This window comes from Arvicola amphibius, chromosome 9, assembly GCF_903992535.2.
Source record: "Arvicola amphibius chromosome 9, mArvAmp1.2, whole genome shotgun sequence".
Lineage (NCBI taxonomy): Eukaryota > Metazoa > Chordata > Mammalia > Rodentia > Cricetidae > Arvicola > Arvicola amphibius.
In genome coordinates this window covers 59,607,540-59,627,416 of record NC_052055.2, presented here as the reverse complement: position 1 = coordinate 59,627,416, position 19,877 = coordinate 59,607,540, and the positions used below count along the sequence as shown (strand labels likewise).

At 47.7% G+C, this 19,877-nt stretch overlaps 1 protein-coding gene across 3 annotated transcripts; it reads left to right on the top strand.

Moving 5' to 3' along the window:
- Positions 1-9,483: 9,483 nt before the first annotated feature.
- Letmd1 (LETM1 domain containing 1) lies at positions 9,484-19,206 on the top strand. 3 transcript variants are annotated; one of them, XM_038341379.2, is made up of 9 exons: positions 9,491-9,914; positions 10,331-10,482; positions 12,227-12,342; positions 12,891-12,973; positions 15,050-15,236; positions 15,339-15,440; positions 15,535-15,687; positions 16,894-16,990; positions 17,803-19,206. In XM_038341379.2, the coding sequence occupies exons 1-9, from the start codon at positions 9,793-9,795 to the stop codon at positions 17,871-17,873; spliced, it is 1,083 nt and encodes a 360-aa protein (XP_038197307.1). In that variant the 5' UTR covers positions 9,491-9,792; the 3' UTR covers positions 17,874-19,206. The 3 variants fall into 3 exon arrangements, with proteins under 3 accessions (XP_038197309.1, XP_038197307.1, XP_038197308.1); XM_038341381.2 differs by lacking the exons at positions 12,227-12,342; positions 15,050-15,236 and having other exon boundaries at positions 9,484-9,914; XM_038341380.2 differs by lacking the exons at positions 9,491-9,914; positions 12,227-12,342 and having other exon boundaries at positions 10,344-10,482.
- The last annotated feature ends 671 nt before the right edge of the window (positions 19,207-19,877 follow it).

Below are 19,877 nucleotides of genomic sequence, written 5' to 3'. Positions count from 1 at the left end.
GACCCCAAGCTTCTGGGATTCTCCCGTTTCTACCTCCCATCTTTCCACAGGAATGCTGGGATTATACATGTATGCACTTGGGGCTGGAGAGATGGCTCTTCCAGATGACTTGAGGGTTTCCAACTGTCTGTAACTCCAGTCTCATCGGGATCTGATGCCCTCTTCTGGCCTCTACAGGTACTGTCTATACATGGTACACAACCAGGTAAAACACCATACACATAAAATAAAAATAAAGATGGAAAAGGGTACACACTGCTGCCTCTGGCTTCATGTGAGCGAGCTCTGGGGTTTAGACTCTGGGACCCACCTTGCACAGTTCTGTCAGCTTTGAGACACGGCTTTGCTACACAGAGATACTGACCAAGTAGCCCAAGATGACCTTGAACTCTCAGCCGTGCTGCCTCATTCTCCTGGGTGCTGAGATTACAGGTGTGAGTTGACACACTTAGCTTCTGTTGGTTTTTGTTGAGTTTCATTTCTGTTGATTTTGTTTTATCAAGACAGGGTTTCTCTGCAGCTTTAGAGCCTGTCCTGGAACTAGCTCTTGTAGACCAGGCTGCCTTGAACTCACAGAGATCCACCTGCCTCTGCCTCCCAAGTGCTGAGATTAAAGGTGTGCGCCACCACGTCCAAGGAGCCTGCTTTCTTATAGCACCCAGGATCACTAGCCCAGGGGTGGTACCACCTACAAACTGGGCCCTCCCACATCAATAACTAATTAAGAAAGCTGAACCACAGGCTTGCCTACAGGTCAGTCTGGTGAGGGCATTTTCTCAGCTGATGTTCCTTCCCTCTTCCAAAATGATTCTAGCCTGGGTCAGGTTGACATAAAAGCCAGCCAGCACACTAGCCCTCAACCAAGGAACTGGAAGTATAATGAACTAAATTCTTGGGGTAGATCATCATGAAATGTCTAATATTGCAGCTAATTATGATTCTATTAAGACTGTGAGGAACGAGTAAAGGCGCGAGGGCAATGGTCCGTTCAAAGTGCTCCAGCGAGCAGGAGGGCCTTAGCTCAGATCCCCACCCACATAAAGAGCCAGGCATGGAAGCACTCAGAGTCCCATCCAGTGCCAAGAGCCTAGAGCTCACTGGCAAGCTGGCCTAGACAATGAGAGACAAAGTGGAGAGCAAGTGAGGCAGACACCTGCGGTCCACCTCTAGTCTGCACATACGTGCACATGTGACGCATGCACACGTGAACACATACATACTCGCACACGGAATGAGTGAGCACCGCTGGCTGCAAGCATCTGACGCGGTGAGCTTGGTTTTCTGTACATAGGGCTGTGGCAAGTGAGAGTGGAACAACCCTCTGCTTCAGAAGGGGAGAGGCAAGAGGGCCTCACCCGCGTTCTCTGTGCGGATTGCTGGGAAAGTACACACAGTGCTGCAGTAAGCTGCAGGAGTTTTTGGTGGTGCTCTAAGGAGGAAGACCAGGTTGCTCAGCAGAGAGGAAAATCTGACTCTGGCGAACAAGGCCCATTGTGAAAGAGAAATAAGAACTTCTCTCCCCACCAAAGGAGAACAAGGAGCCCAAGCACTCAGTTCTCGTCAACAGAACATTCAGGCCACCCACTTCTCTTGCAAAGAAACTGAGAGATGTGGAGTAACACAGATGCAGATGGTAAGTCACCCTATGAGCAGAAGGCAAACTACCAAAGGGGATGCTGCTGAGCACCTAGTTAGAGTAGGCACAACCAGAGGGAGTTGCCATGGAAACACAGATGCAAGCAAAGATGGGAGAAAGGTAGAGATCACAAGTAACTTGGCTCTAAAGTAGTTTTCTTGTATACAAAATATTTAAACTCCATGTGTGTTTAACTCTGTGTGAGAGGGAGAGAGAGTGTGTGAGAGAGAGAGAGAAGGGAGAGAGAGAAGAGAGAGGAAGAGAGAAAGGGAGAGGGAGAGGGGAGAAAGAGAGGGAGAGAAGAGAGAGGAGAAAGAGGGAGAGGGAGGGAAGAGAGGAGAGGAAAGGAGAGGAGAGGAAGGGAGGGAAAGAGGAGAAATGGAGAGGGAGGAGAAGGAGAGAGAGAAGAGAAGGAGAGGAGAGGAGGGGGTAGAGGGAAAGAAAGAGGTGGGGGGGAGAGAAAGAGAGATCTCACTATGTGGTCCAAGCTGGCCTCAAACTCATGCTCCTGCTGCGATGGATCACAGGTGCTGGAATTACAGGCATATGCTAACATGCCTGACAGACTATTTTGAAAATGTTCTCTGAGCCATGAATGGTTCTATATGCCCATAATTCTAGCACTTGGGAGCAGAGAGTTGGGGGTTCGAGGCCAGCTTGAGTATACTGAGCTAATGTCTCAAAACACAACACAACACAAAAGAAACAAAGTGTTCTCTGGCTACGTATTTACAGGTAGAGGAACTAGAGGAAAGAAAAAATGGTGGAGAGAGCCGTGGGAGGCTACTGTAATGGTGAGGAGGGAGGTCAAAAAGGCAGGGAAGCTGGCTGAAGAAGCAGAAGTTAGAGCAATAAGTCCATGCGTGCGTGCATGCGTGCGTGTGCGTTAGGGTAAGGGGAAAGGAGGCAGTGTAAACAGTGTTGTATGGAATGAGTCCCTCTCACTTTTCTCTTTGCATGTGTTCGTACACCTTTGAGCGTGTGCTGCTGGGCCGCTATACACAGCAGTGCCTGTCAATCCTCTCCACTTAGTTTCTTTGCGACAGGCTGCCCTCTGACCCTGTAACCTGCTAACTTGGCTAGAGTGGCTGGCCAGCAAGGCCAGGGCTCCTCCTTCGAGTGTCTGGGCTCTAACGCTGCACGTGGGTCACATGCCACCACCATACCTGGCTTTAGCCATGAGCGTCAGGCTTGCACTGCACTTTATCCAGCCAAGCCCCCTCCCCCGCCCTACACAAACGCCTTCCCTTTAGTCAGTTCTTCCGTTGGATTGCTTTACAAAACAGTCTGTTCTGCCCACCCTTTTCTCCTGGGAGTTCTACTATTATTGAACCAAATATTCTTGGAAACCACAGTAGTTAGAGGACTCAGAAGCTACCCGAGAACAGAGAGAAACCATCTTTCGGTCAATTTCTATCCTCCCTACCTCATCTGCCTAGTACTTGTGTACAGCTTTGGAGCCGTGTAACCATAACCAGCCCCTTCTAACATGAAGACACTTGACAGCCATGGGTGAAATTACCTGGCGCGAGTCAGAAGGAAACATGGAACATGCAACAAACCCTCTAGGAGTTTATTAGAGGGGGCGTGTAGCGTGTATAGGTCTGAGGAAGTCAGTGTGCAGAGAGAGAGCGCGCACGCTGAAGATGGCGCCTCCATGCACGCAAGAACTCACGCAGCTGTGTCATATGTAGATGATGCAACCATGCTGCATGTGGGTCATACGGGGTCCTTTAAAATTCCCGGGGCCATTAGGCACTTCTGCCTGAGGGCTTGTCTGCACATGCATGGCCCTAGAACCCAGAAGTGTCAGCCATGTTGTGTGGCTGAATCATTACATTCCACCCTTTTGTTTATTATATAAATTTGGGAAGTTTGAGGTTTTTAATGGGTGGGAATGGGTTGTTGTCGGGTCTCTCAAGACTGCTTTGTGATGATTTTGTGGGTGTCAGAGAGTTGAGATGCTTGATCACGTCTTGGGGTGGCTGATTAATTTTGTGTTCTTTCCGGGCTCTGTGGAACTGGCTGGCTGGCAGCTTGGACCTCACAAGATGCTGGAAAGGCAGAAAATTATGTCTGGGAAAAAAATTAGAAAAAAAAAAAGCCGGGCGGTGGTGGCGCACGCCTTTAATCCCAGCACTTGGGAGGCAGAGTCAGGCGGATCTCTGTGAGTTCAAGGCCAGCCTGGTCTACTAAAGCTAGCTCTAGGACAGGCTCCAAAGCTACAGAGAAACCCTGTCTCGAAAAACCAAAAAAAAAAAAAATTAGATCCTGGTGATTAAGGGAGGAGAGTCCCAAGATGGTAGATAGAGGGTTTTTTTGGGGGGGGGGTAAGAGGAGGGAATTTCCCAGGTGTTCCCGAGACCAGGAATGATAAGGGAAGAATTAAATAATACTTATTCTGGGCAAGTCTGGTCAGTTTAGATAGGTCCAATTGGCTCCCTGGAGCTTATAAAAAATGCTTGAAAAGAAATAAATTTTAGACATTAAAAGCTTATGATTATGATGATATAGTGTTGGAATGGAAGATGGTGGGGAGGAGGGAGGAAAAGAAGAGGGAGTTATTGGAAAGGGGAATTATTAGACCCCTCAATGTTTTACCTGAAGTAAATCTTAAGGCACTTGTTCTCTTTAGCATCGTGGTATTACCTCAACATCCAGGAGACACTGCTGTAATCAGTGATAAACCTGTTATGTTAAAGTCTGTTTTGTGAGTTTTTGGAGTCTGGGGCTCTAAATGTCCCCAAACTCATTATTGTTTCTTACCACCTGGGCTTTTGACAGTCCTTGTACCTTTGGCTCTATGTTTAATGATGGTCCCTGTAATAACAGCTTATATGGAGTTTTTGGCACAGGAGAGTTGAGTATGGTGGTGAAACTTTTATTTTTCTAGAACTGGAGAAAGAGTGACTGATCTTGGTGCCCTCTGGAACTTAAGGGAACAGGGCCCTGTTTGAGTTACCATACATGAGGGGGAATCTTGAGCTGGAAGAGTAAAAGGTGGGACAGGTGGATCCAATGAGAGAGTCCCTCGAGCTTGGCAGCTGTGGGAGTTACAAGAATTACTTTAAAGGGGCCCTGCCATTTAGGAGAAAGGGGTGAGGGGCGTTGGTCTGGGGAGAGAATAGTACCTGATCTCCTATTTTAATCGGTGGTGGGCATGACATGGCACATGGTTGAGGTAATGAGTAGTCGGTAAAATCCCATAAGAGGGAGTGAAAATGAGATAACAGCAGAGTAAGCAGGTGATCAGGAAGGGTAGAGGTTTTGGGTGAGAGGCCAGGGATTAAAACCAGCTGCCCATACATGAGTTCAAAGGGCAAGGTGAAAAGGGGGCTTTTGGGAAGAGCCCTAAGCCTAAGAAGGACCAGAGGCAAAAGTTTTACTCAGTCGAGGTGAAGCTCCTGTGACATCTTAACAAGAACATTTTTTAAGGAACGGTTAGTTCATTCTACCTTCCCTGAAGACTGAGGGTGGTATGGGATATGAAAATGCTAGGGAATGTTAAGAGCCTTAGACAAAGTTTGAGAGATCTGGGAGGTAAACTCTGGGCCATTATCTGACTAAAGAGAAGTTGGGATTCTAAACCGGGGGATAATTTCTCAGAGAAGAATATCAGAAACTATCTGGGCCCTCTTATTAGTGGTGGGAAATGCTTCAATCCACTCAGTCATGTCCACCCAAACCAGGAGATATTTGACTCATCTAACTATGGGCACATAAGTGAAATCAAGCTGCCAGTCACTTCCTGGAAGGGAGCCCCTGGCCTGGTGGGTGGGAAAAGGGAAGCTCCAATATTTGGTCTTGGGATCTGACTTTTGACAGATTTTACAAGAGGCAGTGATAGCTTTTAAAAACTGTAAGTTCTCAGGGGTGGATTGGAGGTGAGCCTTGACAAAATGAAACAGAGCTTTGCTCTTAAGATGAAAGAGCTGATGTAGGTAGGACAGTATTTTCTGGGTGTCAGGGGGTGTCTGTGAGAATGTGGGCTGTACTGTATGAACCCCCTGAGGTGACTGAGGTAGGTTTGGAATGCTGCTATTCTAGCTGCTTGGTCAGCCTGGTGAAGGCAAAGGTATTTTGAGATTGAGAGCTGAGAGGAATAGAGAAAAAAGCATCCTTGAGATCTAGAGCTGAGAAGTGGGAGGTTCCTCGGGGGGGGGGGAAGTGGAAAAAAGTGTGTAAGGATTGGGCACTACAGGATGAAGAGGGGCCACTGTGGAGTTAATGAGCTGGAGGACTTGAATGGGTGATAGGTTCCGTTAGTTTTTTTAAAAAGCAAGTATAGGGGTGTTAAAGGGAGAGGAGGTCGAGCAAAGTAGCTTTTTTCTTAGAAGGTCGCAGATAATAGGCTTAAGTCTCCTAAGGCTCTGGAGAGAGAAGGGGGTACTGAGCTTGGGTAATGTACTTAGTAGGGTCTTGTAATTGGATAACAATGGGGAATGGTGTTTAACAACAGAGGGCATTTGGGTGTTCCAGACTTGGGGGTCCACCTGAAAGGCTGGTGGAAGAAAAGACACATTGGAGCTGGGAGGTTCGAGACTAGAAGAAGGAGGAGGGAAGCTGTTGGTGAGTCTGTGGTAAGGTGAATGGAAGGAGCAAATGAAATGGAAGCTCCTACTTTTGATAAAACATCTCTTCCCATAAGAGGTACCGGGCAGGCTGGCATGACTAAAAATGAATGAATGAGATAAATACCCCTAAAAACACAGTTAAGTGGTGGAGTCTGCTGAGGTAGATAAGGGTGTCCCCCTACCCTGACAATAGGGAAACTAGAAGGAGAGGTAGGGCCCCAAGATTCCCTCAGTACCGAGTATGTGGCTCTAGTGTCCAAGAGAAAGGAGATGGGCCATCCTGATACCGTGATGTTTACCCGTGGCTCCTTGTTACAGATGACAGTTGTGGCTGAGTCAAAGGAGCCTGGGCAGCCTCACTTATCCATGGCCAGACCTAGAAGGTCAAGTTGGGGATTTTCTGGGCTTGATGTCTCTCCATGCTATGATGTGTACAAGGACAATCAACTGCCCAATGTCCTTCCCTATGGCATCTTGGACAAGGTCTCACGGGACCAAGATGAGGATTAGGGCATGCTCAGGCCCAGTGACCAGCTCTACCACATTTGAAACATGAGCTTGGCTGTTCTCAAGCCCTGGGGGACAAGGACAGCATGGATCAGGCGGTCTGTCACCTCGGCTGGTCAGAGGGCCGTGGCTAGCATGTGACAGTGATGACTGTGGGCTTTGTCATTCCTCACATGGTACACCTTAAAAGCCAACTCTAAGTCTTCTGCCTGTGGGGACCAGGGACATTTCTCCAAATGTCTAAGTTTAGCCTTAATGTCAGGGTAGCACTGAGAAAAAAAAATGAGTCATGAGTAACTGTCTGCCTTCTGTGGTTTCTGGATCTAAGTTAGTATATTGTAACAGTGCTTTAGTGAGACGCTCCAAAAAATGCAGAAGGATTTTCCTTAGTATCTTGGGGTTTTTGTTTGTTTGTTTGTTTGAAACAGGGTTTCTCTATAGCTTTGGAGCCTGTCCTGGAACTAGCTCTTGTAGACCAGGCTGATCTGGAACTCACAGAGATCCTCCTACCTCTGCTTCCCAAGTGCTGGGATTAAAGGTGTGCACCACCACCGCCAGGCTTCCTTTGTATCTTGAATAACCTCTGAAAGCTTATTATAGTTTACTGGCTTGAGGGCAGCCTTACGGAGACCTGCCAGAAAGCAAATTAAAAACCTGTCCCTTGCCAAAATTCCACCTGGTGTGTTATGATCCCAGTGTGGTTCTTGCATGGGGACCACCTCTGCCCCCAGGGGGTGTGTTGCATGTGTTTGGTGAACCGCACCTGCATGTAGTCTGTGACCTGCTCCCAAACTCGCCTGTGCTCTTCAGGAAGTAGGTTATTAGATAGGATCATAGAGATATCATGAAAGGTGAGCCTGTAAGACCGAGACTTAGAGATTAGAAAGTAAAAGGCTTGGATATAAGGAAACTTCTTCCATTTGCCTGTGCACTGACAGTAGTTAGAAAACTCCTGTAGAATATTGGGATCAAAGGTGCCATTAAGTGGCCACTTTAAATGGTTACCTAAATTGTAAGGAGACCATTTTTTTGAACAAAGATGGACAAGTGTGGGAATCTGTAAGTAGGGCATTAAGGCCTGGGGTTTCAGGGCCTCTAAAAGGCATCCCAGGAGGAGGCTGGATTGGTGGTCTTGGATGGTTTGTTACCCATAGCTGAAACCGTGAAAACCCACGAAAATGGCAACACCACGTGCTGGAGAGATGGCTCAGAGGTTAAGTGCATTGCCTGCTCTTCGAGAGGTCCTGAGTTCAATTCCCAGCAACCACATGATTGCTCACAACCATCAGTAGTAAGATCTGGGCAGAACACTGTATATATAATAAATAATTTTAAACAAAGGGCAACACCACAAGGCTTATAGGGGGACATCTCTCCTCTACAGGCAGGGTGTGAAACGGCAGCAAACACTGCAGGGCTTGTGGGAGAGTCCTCTGTCTACAAGTGTGGTGTTAAAGCCTGACTGGTTCTCGTCAGATCAACTCAGAAGCCAGAGAGGCCACAGTGGGGACCACTGATGACTGGTCCAAAAGCAAAGGAAAAAAGGAAAAAGAAAAATCTGAGGGACCCTGGGCCCCCAGTTGCAGGAGAACTGACTCTAGGTCATCCAAACATGATTTTAGCTAAGGGAAGCAATCCAGAGTTGAATGTCAGCAAAGGGCTCAACGATATCCATGAAGGCTGTGGTTGGGGGCTGCCCCCCCATTTCTAGGAACACCAGAAGATTTCTGGGAGCTCAACAGTCAGTTCCTTGGGTTTGGAGAAACAGTTAAGCTGACCAGAATGAGAAAACTCACCAATTGAAGCCAATGGTGTGTGTAGAGGTTGCGCTCAGGCAGATGGAACACATGGTTGTTATCGAAAAAAATACCCCAGTCTGGATCCCAACCCCAGGAGAGGGGCTCGGGGAAGGAGAGCCTCCTGAGTCTCAGCACCAGTGAAATTACCTGATGAGCGTGAGAAGGAAACACAGAACACAAACAAACACACTTAGGAGTTTATTAGAAGGGGTGTGTACAGGCCTGGGAAAGTCAGTGTGCAGAGAGAACTGAAGATGGTACCTCCAGCTTTTAAGGGCTGCTTAGCGCATGCACACAGGGGCATGGCATGGTTACATCATACACAGATGATGGAGCTCACGCATGTTCCAAGGGCTCACGCAGCTGCGTCATACGTAGATGATGCAACCATGCTGCACGTGGGTCACGGGGGTCCTTTAAGATTCCCGGGGCCATTAGGCACTTCTGCCTGAGGGCTTTTCTGCACATGCATGGCCCTGGAACCTGGAAGTGTCAGCCATGTTGTGTGGCTGAATCACTACAGTGGGAACTTGTGCAAGCATCTCATCCTTCCATCCTCGCGGAGTTCTTGTAACATAGGGTACAGGTCACAGGAAACACACTGAAGGGTCATGTCCAAGGTCACATACACTAAAGGAGATGTGTCGTAACTGACTTTAGACACTGCTTTCACCATGTCCCTGTTGGCTAAAACGCCTACGGACACAGCAGGGTTGACACTCGCAGGCAGCTAAACGCCTAGAATCCTTCCTAGTTTCACGTGGTCATTTACCCCAAAATAGTCACTGCGCACCTCCTATGTGACAAGGGGACCTGAGGCCCACAGCCGAGGGCTGGGAGGGGATGTGGGGAGAGAGAGGGCCGCAGGTGACAGACACAGGCAACGCAGGGACGGGAGAGAGGACAGTCCCGCTTCTTGCCGCCGCCACCAGAGGGCGCTGGCCGCGCCACCCCGCGTCCCCGCCACCCGACCGCTCCGGAGCCCGACGCCCTGGGCGCCGCAGAGGTCAAGGGCAGCGCCCGCGAGCCCCGGGGCCCTAGGGACGGCTCGAGAGCACAGAGCCCCTCAAGGAGAAGGCGTCCTCGGGCTCACAAACGCTCCTTCCTCGGGACGGCCCGCTTCCGGTCCTGTCAGCGGAAGCGGCGCCGCGTCCAATCGGGGCCTTCTCCCTCTTCCAGGCTCGCACGCGGGGGGCGCCCGGCAGCTCTGGGGATCGGCGCGCGCGCACTGCGGCGTACACTCTGACCCGGAGACGACCCCTCCCTCCGCGTGAACATGGCGCTGTCCAGGGTGTGCTGGGCTCGGGCTGCTCTGTGGAGCTCGGCCGTCGCCCCTGGACCCTTTGTCACCCGGCGGCTGCAGCTGGGTCGCTCTGGCTCTGCATGGCGGGCCCCTCGGTGAGGGCCCTGGAGAGAGAAGAGCATTCTTGACGTAGAAGCCTTGGAGCGGCTCAACCTCGGCTTCTCGGGGTCCCGCACCTTGCTCCCGGGGGTTTGGTTTTTCCACGCAGGGTCCCTACTGAATGCGGGTCCCTGACAGTCTCTGCTCCGTGTTGTCTGCTCTTTCCCGCGCATCCTGAGCTCACCTTTCAGCTTCTCTCTCCGATCCCTCCATGGCCTTAGCTTGCATTCTGCTGGGCCCACAGGTTTTGCGCCCACGCCATGCTTAGCCCGTGTCATCACGTTTCTGCTTGATCTGCCCCCTCTCAGACCAAAGAGCTTTGGTTTTCAGAAACTTATATTTTACAATAGAAGCCCGAGGTACAAAGTGGCTTCAACAAGATCACAGACAGTCTCTTTGATCTTCTTTGTAGGTCTTCAAAGCTTCATCTCTCTCCCAAGGCAGACGTGAAGAATTTGATTTCTTACGTGGTGACCAAGACAAGAGCGATTAATGGAACATACCATCGTTTCTTGGGTCGTCATTTTCCCCGCTTCTATGCCTTATACACAGTCTTCATGAAAGGTAAACTAGAAATCCCCGGGGGAGCTAGAGCACAGGCAGTGAGGTCACTGGCGGGTTCTGCTGCACAGATGTGAGCTGGGATGTCTTCTCTTTCATCTGTGTTTAATTCTTACAAATTGTCATCTTAAATATCCACAAAGATGTCATAAACCACTTGGGATACCATAGGAACGGATGTAATTTCCTTGTCTGTCACAAGAGCAAGGAGTTGTGGCTGTGCAGGCTGCCCAAGTGATTTATCTGCTGCCGTAAGAAAACGCTCTACATGCTTATCAGATGGCCAGCTTAGGGGACTTGTAGGGAAATGGCACTGCATATGCTTGATTTCTGAATGTTTTGATTTAAAATGGAGGTCCAGGAGTTACAATGAAATAACACCTATAATGTCATTTGGCCACTTTGGAACCAGAATGTCTGATTCAAATCCCAGTTTGTGACTGACTTATTGACTGTGCACCTGCCCTAGTGACTTAAATTGGTTGTCTCTTGGGTTTCTCATCTATGAAACAATAATAGAACCTACCTATTGGTTATATAGTTGTGAATGTTATTTATTTATTTAGAAGCTTAGGGTACACAGTTCAAGGCTGGCCTTGAACTTCCTGTGTAGGTGAGGATGACCTTGAACTTCTGATCTCCCTGCCTCCACTTTCTGAGTACTGGGATTCAAGCTTGAGTCACCACACTAACTGTGAAGATTAAATCAACATTATAAAGTGCTTATACCTGATTTATATGAATATGGTATCTATACAGTAAGTGCCCAATAGTATGACTACTACTATTATTATATCCTACTCTTTTATCCACTAATTAAAAGAAAACAGAATGTCAACTCTGAATATTACTATAATTGTTATTAGCTTCATGGACATGGACTTTATCTAAAAAGTGGAGGTAAGAATGACTGGCTTACCAGACATGGTGGTTCTATGTCTATAATATCACAACCCAGCAATCCAAGGCAGGAGGATTAGGAATTCGAGGCCAGTTTCAGCTACATAGCAAGATTCTGTAAAAGCAAGAAACTTAAAAGTTAATGATCATCAATCACACACACACACACACACACACACACACACAAATAACACTTAGTATTATTTGAAGCCAATCTTGATAACATTTTGTTCATAAATATGGAAACATTAAAAATATTTTATTTGTATGACCGTTTGCCTGCATGTATACATGTGTACCATGTTCATGCCTGGTGCTCTTAGAGGTCAGAAGGCGAATTGTGGATGGTTGTGAGCTGCTGTGTGGGTGCTGGACACTGAATTGGGTCCTCTGCAAGAGCAGCCAGTGCTCTTTACTTCTGAGCCATTTCTCCAGCTCTGGAAGCATTTTTTAAAAGTAGATAAATGTAAGGATTATCACAGAATGAAGATTCAAAATGGGATCATAGCAATTTATGCAATTTGTAAACATGCCTCAGACAGCAGCAAGTTAATCTGGCTAGGAAACACAGGGTTAATTGATCATGATGCACTGGTGTTAAGGAGCCTGGGTTTACAACAAGGGGACGAGTAATGTGCTCAAAGGGGGCCTTGCCACAGCGGATCATAATTCTGCTGGGGGAGAGGCTGGGGGCGTCTAAGAGGGGTTTCACGCTTCCTGGTTGAAAGCTTGTAGGCAGTGTGGGGCGGGGCCTTGTGTGTGCCTGTGCTTGAGCTCAGAGTAGGACGCCATGGTGAGATGCAAACTGGGGTAACGTCGCGTTCTGTCCTCCGCTTTAATGGGGCAGGAATACAGATGTTATGGGCTGATGCCAAAAAGGCTAGAAGAATAAAGGCAAATATGTGGAAGCACAGTGTAAAGTTTCATCAACTTTCTTACCGGGAGATGGAGCATTTGAGACAGGTATGGGCCAGGGACAAATACCGAGACGTCCGTGGTGAGGTAATTAACCAAGACCCTACGTTTGTTTCTGTTGTTCCTTGTTTGTCACTGGTCACACATTTCCCTTGACCGTGAGGCCATGAGGCATTTGGTTATTTGTCAGAATTAGGCTCGTTGAGAATGAACTTCACAGCAGCACTATATAGAATTTCTGGCACATTTTCTGATTCCATTTGTAAGTAATAAAGTCCAGTTTGGTTTTGAACATACAGAGATCTCCACAGAGCTTCAGGGCAGCAGAAAGGTGTTTGGCAGTGAGCCGACAGGCAGTTTAAGCTGAGATAAGAGTCAAGAGACATTCTGTGGTCAGAGAGCTCACTGAGGGGTTTGGGATACAGAGATTAACATCAGAGGTCTACCCTCAGGAACTTCCCATTTAAACGACAGAAGTGAACACGGTCCTTCCGAGGCTGTAGTTCAGGTTCACTGTACAGTGAGTGGGATGGAGGGCTGACTACGTTACTGAGAACTTACCTGGGTTAAAGCGGTCTCTGTTTGTTTCTGTTTAGTTCCGTCGCGATGTCACCAAGTGTCTTTTCGTAGGTGTCATTTCCATCCCACCCTTTGCCAACTACTTGGTCTTCCTGCTGATGTGAGTATGTACTAATACCAGGTCCTGAAACTACAGACTTTTTAACAATTAAAAATCAGTTTGCCTGATGTAGTGGCACATGACTTAAGCACTTGGGAGACAGAGGCAGGAGGATCAGAAGTTCAAGGCTAGCCTGGGCTACATAAAACCTTTTCTCAAACAAAATGAAAAAAGGCCACTCCACTAAATTATTTATTTTTTCAATTACTTGTTTTCATCTTTTATGTCTGTGTGGGTACGTGAGCTCATGTGCTCCACGTGCATGCAGGATCCTGTGGAACAGAAGATGCCATCAGATCCCCTGGACCTGAGTTAGAGATGATTGTGAGCTGTCATCTAGATAATGGGAACTGAATCCAGGTCCTCTAAGGAACAGATAGTACTCTTAAACCCTGAGCCATCTCTTCAGCCCCAAGAAAATTATTTACAAAAATTTTCATCTCAGAAGTTGAAAGGTCATTAGACTTCCTACTTCAGTCTTTTCGGTATCTCAAAGTTTTTTTCTTTTTTTTCCCGATTTATTTTTATAAGGATGTATATACATGACATAGGGCCTCCATACAGCTGTAGCCATCATGTGGGTGCTGGGAACTGAGCCTGGGTTTCCCATAAGCGCTGCTGAGTACTGTCATGTCCCGACACAGCGCAGGGACAGGTGTAGGTGGTTCAGCGGCCCTGGTGCCTTCCCTGTTCCCAGGAACAACACTTTGGATTTTTTTTTCAGCAAAATAATAATTTTTATAATCTGTTATCATGGCTTTATTATCTTATAGCCAAAGATGTCACTTCTAAGCTATGACCCTGTGTATTACTTCAGCTGTCAATGGTGGTATCATGGCAGCTTCAGAACATACTAGATGAAAACCACCATTCTTTTCATGATTTTGGGCTCAAGAATAAGGGAAGAGGGGTGGAGAGAAGCTGCGCAGTGAAGAGCATGCACTGCTCCTACAGAGGACCTCATTTGCTTCTCAGCACTCAACCTGGGTGGCTCACAGCTCCCTGTCACCCCAGCTCCAGGGGTTCTGACACCCCCTTCTAGACTCTGAATGTCTGCATTCACATGCACACAAAATTAAAATAAATAAACAATACTCTAAAAGAAAGTATTTGGCCAGGCGGTGGTGGTGCACGCCTTTAATCCTAGCACTTGGGAGGCAGAAGCTGGTGGATCCCTGTAAGTTCGAGGCCAGCCTGGTCTACAGAGTGAATTCTAGGACAGTCAGGGCTCTTACACAGGGAAACCTTGTCTCAAACAGACAAACAAGCAAAATCAAAGAAAAGTATCTGGACAGTCTAAGGAGGGTGACGGCTTCCATACCAGGTGATGCTAACAGGCTCTGCAGTGGTGTTTAGCTCGAGTGAACCAGAGGAGGGCCTGCGGTCACTGTCTGTTTTGATGCCAACACTGGGAGATGAACTGCCTCTTCAGGCTGGCAGCTGGATGGTGGATTGTCTTATAGCACAACCAGAGCTCCAGGGATGAGTAGGCCAACGAGCACGTGACTTTGTACTGACAAAACCCAAGGTCTCACCACGTAGTCCTGGCTGTCTTGAAACTCACAAAAGTCTGTCTGCCTCTGCCTCCCAGGACCGAAGTGTCCACTAGCCTGTCCTTTCGATACCTTTGTCTTAGAGGTCACAGACTCCTTTCAGCTCTGTTGTATGAATTAATCACACAGAGTGGGAAAAAGAGGTAAATAAATCTTACCTACCCATAAAAGAAGTACCAGAGAATTGTAGCCATGTTTTAAAAAACTACCTTACATGTGAGTAACTGAATTAAAGAGCACATCCATGGCCTTCTTCGTGCTGTGTCCTCATGACTGCTCTGTGGTAGGCTGTCAGCATTACACACAGCCCAGCTCTATGACGCTGTCCCAGGTAAGTTCAAACAGAGGCATTCTGTCTGAGTGCTGCCCACCAGGGTTTCTTTCCAGCCACACTTCAGTAATTCCACTTGCAATCAGGCCAAGACTTACAGGAGAAAGAATGTGGGGTAGGGGAGCATGTCTCTGCCCGTTGCCTGATGAGCCCACTTTCAGGAAGTTATTTTGTGATGCTTTCTCCTTGTAGGTATCTGTTTCCTAGGCAACTGCTTGTCAAGCATTTCTGGACCCCCAAACAGCAAATTGATTTCTTAGACATATATCACAGTCTCCGGAAGCAGTCCCACTCACAAATCATTGCTTATCTAGAAAGGGCCAGCGCACTTGTTTCTGATGAGAGGCTTCGATGGCATTTGACAGACGTGTGCACCAAGGTACTGCTTCAGCCAAGCCTTTCTCCAGCTGGTTGCGTAGCACAGGATCTGCAAGAGCAACTGACCAGGGTCTCTAAAATCTACCCACTTCTTATTTACAAGGTGCAGAATGGTACCCACCCAACAGCCCATGACATCCTGGCTCTCAGAGAATGCTTCTCAACTTATCCCCTGGGCTTGAATCAACTCCAGGCTCTGCAAATGGTGAGCACTTTGAGGTCTTGTGTGTCCACAGAATCACTGTGTTGTAGGCTGTAAGTAAAACTATCTCAATTCTTCCTCCTCTCCTATGTCACAGAAAGCCTTGAGCCGGGCCATGCTCCTTACGCCTTACCTGCCTCCACCCTTGTTGAGATGGCGCCTAAAGAGTCATACCACAGTGATTCACCAGCTGGATAGGGCTCTGGCAAAGCTGGGGATTGGCCAGCTGACTGCTCAGGAGGTGAAATCGGTAAGAGGTTGATTGCAGCATTAAGCAGTGTCCCAGAGTGAACTGGAAGCTTATAGGGCTCTTTATCTTGCGTGTACCAAAACTCAAGCTGTTTCTGGGTCGTTGTTGTTTTTGATATAGGATCTTACTATATAGCCCTAGCTGTCCTCAAACAGCACAGGCTGGCTTCAAACTTAAAGCAGTCCTCCTGTCTCAGTCTTCCAAGTGTTGGGGTTATAGTCAGAGCCGCTGTATCTGGCTCTAAGCTAATTTATTTTATTTTTACGAATTTTTTCCCCAATGAACATAACTAGTAGGAAGAGGATAAAAAGAAAGCAAGGCCCATGGGCAGGGTATGATGCATATGCCTGTGAGACAGCACAACCTGTTTAAAACAATTCAAGGACAATATATCTTGAGCTTGCTATTTTACGTCATGTAGATGTACCAATTAGCTTTCCATTCTTGTAGTGAATACCTGAGTCTATCAACCTAAAAAGAAGGAAGCTGGTGTTTTTGTTTTAATTTTTTGGTGTTTTTGGTCCACAGTTTTGGAGGTTTTGGTCCTGATCAGTTGGCCCCGCTGGTTTTGGTGCCATGATGCAGCAGTGCATCTCAGGGGTGTGAGATGAAGCATAGTTGTTCATGTCCTGGCAGCTGGGCAGGAAGAGGAAGGCTGGCACCACATGGTGCCCTGCAAGGACATGCGCTCGTGAATGCAGACTGCTCGCTAGGCTTCATCTCCTAGTTTCTCCTCCTGCCTCTCCCATGGACGCCTGGACTAGGCTTTCCCTCTGGCGTGTCAAGCAGACCTGTGAGTGCTGCAGGAGCATCTACCAGGGACATGTTTTTAACCCAGCACTGAGCCTTCAGCACATGGGCCTTGGCAGGATGTGGAGCAATAGGTCTGTTTGGTTGTCATTTCTAGTTTACAATGCATGGTGAAGGATTTTTTCTTTCCTTTTTTTCCCCCTCTGAGACAGGGTTTCTCTGTAGCTTTTGAGCCTGTCCTGGAGCTAGCTCTTGTAGACCAGACTGGTCTCGAACTCACAGAGATCCACCTGCCTCTGCCTCCCAAGTGCTGGGATTAAAGGCATGCGCTACCACTGCCAGGCTGTTTCTTACAGGGATGAGATTGCAACTTGTTCAAGAGATCCAGTCACTGTAGATATCTGTTTCTGTAGCATATTGTGATTATTAAGGATGTTTCTCTTCTGAGTGGTACAGGCTTGCTATCTTCGTGGCTTGAATTCTACCCACATTGCTGATGACAGGTGTCGGGCTTGGCTGGGAGAGTGGTTGCAGATTTCCTGCAGCCTAAGAGGTAAGGCAAACCTTTATGGCTGTGCTGGCTGAAATCGGAACTTTAGAAAACAAACAAAAGCCAAACAGACCAAAACCCAGGGCTCACTGTGTAGCTCTGGTTGGTTTGGAACTCACTACGTACCAGATTAGCTTTGAACTTGCAGCTATCCTGCCTCTCCTCCTGAATGCTGGGATAGACATGCACCACCATACCCAGCTCATTTTTGTACTTTATCCTGGGATTACTTGCTGAGTATCATGAAGCTTTTATTTATCATGTATTTAATTTGTAATTGAAAGGGCACAAACTTGAGGGCCTACTATAATAGCACAGACTGCAAGACCAACAGACTGCCTGCTGCTGAGGCAGAGCTTTCCAGCCTGGGCGCTGCTGGCATTTTGTTAGGGGCTGTCTCATGCACAGGAGTATGTAACAAGTTACTTGCCTATACCCATTCCATGCCAGTCAGCCCCGTGTCTCTAGTGTGCCAAACAAGAGATATCTCCTGACACTAGCAGATGTTCCTGAGCTTGGGGTAATGAAGGGAGAGGGATAGACGCAGTCTTGAAGCTGAGGGATGTCCTTGCAGCACCAACTTCTACCATGAGGTGACTGCCATCATGTGAGAATCAGGACACTGTGGATGTGAATAAACAGTGGAAGCAGAGGGGCATGCGTGTGGGGTTGGAGTGAAGCCAGGGTCCGCAGATCAGCCTCATGCTGCTGCACTCCCCATCCCTGGCTTCTACCTCACGCCAAGCTCTGAACTCCAGGGCATTTAGAAGGGAAAGAGAGTCCTAGCCAAGCACTAACCCTGATGGTGTTTGCAGAAGCTGAGCTGTCCCTCTTGCTGCACAACGTGGTCCTGCTTTCCACCAACTACCTTGAGACAAGGCGCTGAGTGAACCACGGAGAGAATGCCATTGTCCTGCAGTCACATAGTATTGCAGTGTGGGACCAAGCCACATTTGGCAGCAGTCTGCACTAGTGTGGGAGGCAGAGGAGCAGGTTCCGTGGGCTTTGAAGCACGCTACTCATCTGGGAGGCACAGACATTCCCTCACAGCTTGAACTAAACCGCGTGTGCTGCCATCCCACCATGCTAACCTGGAGCTGGCAAGCACCCCTGGTACTGGACTTTTATTGTGATGTGATGTTTAGGTCCTGTTAACAGTTTTTGCCCAGGTGGGAACCATCTAACCTAAAATCCATGACTGGTTTGTTCTTAAATTTTTATTTTTTCTTATGTAAGTCTATGTTGCCCAGGCTGGCTTCAAATTTCTGTGCCCAAGGGATCCTCCCACCTCAGGCTTCTGTGAGCTAGGACTCGGGTCCATAGCACACTGGCCTCACTGCCACGCTTTTTACAGCCGTGAGGGGTTTTTGTGACAGTCTCATGTAACTGATGACCGTGAACTCCTGGTCTTCCTGCTCCCAGCTCCCAGGGCTGGGATACAGGATGAAGTACCACACAGAGCCTGTGAGGCCTTAGGAACTGACCAAGGGCTTTGCTGTGCCAGGCAAGTGCTCTCTACCCAGCCTTTCTGGGTGCCAGGAGCCCTGCTGCCTAGACTGGAGCAGTAACACCTGGGCCCGCACCTTGACACCCGCCAGCCTTTTCCTCACCCTTTGTCTTTTTCTGGCCTTTCTGGGATAAGAGTCTCACTGTATAGCCCAGGCTGGCCTGGAATTCACTGTATAGCCCAGGTTGGCTTTCAGTTCCTGGCAATCCTGAAAATTCTGTCACAGCCTCCTGGGTACTAGGACTACAGGCTTGAGCCACTTTTTGATGTGACCAAAAGTAGGGACACTTTCCCCTTCACTGGCACCGACTGTTTACCCTCTTCCTGTTCATATTCTCTCAACACCTGCTTTTCTTTGTTTTGTTTTTTTTATTTTTTGTTTGCTTTTATGGGAACATTCTAAAGGAGGTGAAAAGCTAAAGGCCGGACGCTTGGCCCCTCCCTCCAGTGTCTTAATTTTCAGGCTGTCGCAGTCCCTGAGGACCTTATGTGTTTGCTACCTCCACTGTGTTGCACTAAACCATCTGTAGCCAGCAGTGGCTGCCTTCTTTAGGCCATGGGTCGTAAGACACTTACTACTGCCTAGTCCTGGGAGACCAGGAGATCTGCATCAAGATAGTGAAATGGGTTTGGCTGTCGTGTGTACATCTATAACTTACTGTAAATGCATGAAGCATTGTTTTTAAACCCAAGTAAAGACTGCCTGAAACCAGTTTTTGGGAATTACTTACGCACACTCTACTCGTTTTTCATAAGGCTGATGTGACCTAACTAGTGGGTATTTAATTGGTTGGAACAGAGTTTTTTGATGTGATGAAAGGAAATTTGGAAGGCTCTGTTTAATGTTATCTATCAGACATACCAGAATGGTAATCAGAATAGAGAAACGGGCTGGAAAAATGGCTCAGTGGTTAAGGGCACTGAATGCTTTCCCAAAGGACCAGGGTTCAAGTCCCAGCACCCATTTGGCAGCTAACAACTGTATGTCAGCTCCAAGATCTGACATTCTCACACAGACTTACCTGCAGGCAAAACACCAGTGCACATAAAATGAAAGCAAATTTTTAAAAAAGAAAAGAAAGAAATAGAGAAAAAGGCAACTGCAGACAGCAGGGGTATAACAGGCAAAGTCTGTTTAAGCGGAAGTGATATATAAGGGAATCCCAGGCAGAACAGGTTCTTGGTGCTCAAAAGACAATTATCTACAGTTCAATCACAGAATATTCCTATCTAATAGTTCCTAACTAATAGTTTTATGCCTGCAGCAAGAGACAGTTATCTCCATTTCTATCACAGACCATTCCTATCATTGATACTAGTCCCTAACTGTTTTGTACATGCAGTAAGAGAAGCACCCGTTCTCTTAACAAATAACTGCGGCTT

Excerpts from the sequence above, each read along its gene's own strand:
- Letmd1 (XM_038341379.2), top strand. The coding sequence starts at position 9,793 with ATGGCGCTGTCCAGGGTGTGCTGGGCTCGGGCTGCTCTGTGGAGCTCG. Across the intron at positions 12,343-12,890 it reads AGATGGAGCATTTGAGACAG|TTCCGTCGCGATGTCACCAA; the intron begins GTATGGGCCAGG and ends GTTTCTGTTTAG. Across the intron at positions 16,991-17,802 it reads GATTTCCTGCAGCCTAAGAG|AAGCTGAGCTGTCCCTCTTG; the intron begins GTAAGGCAAACC and ends TGGTGTTTGCAG.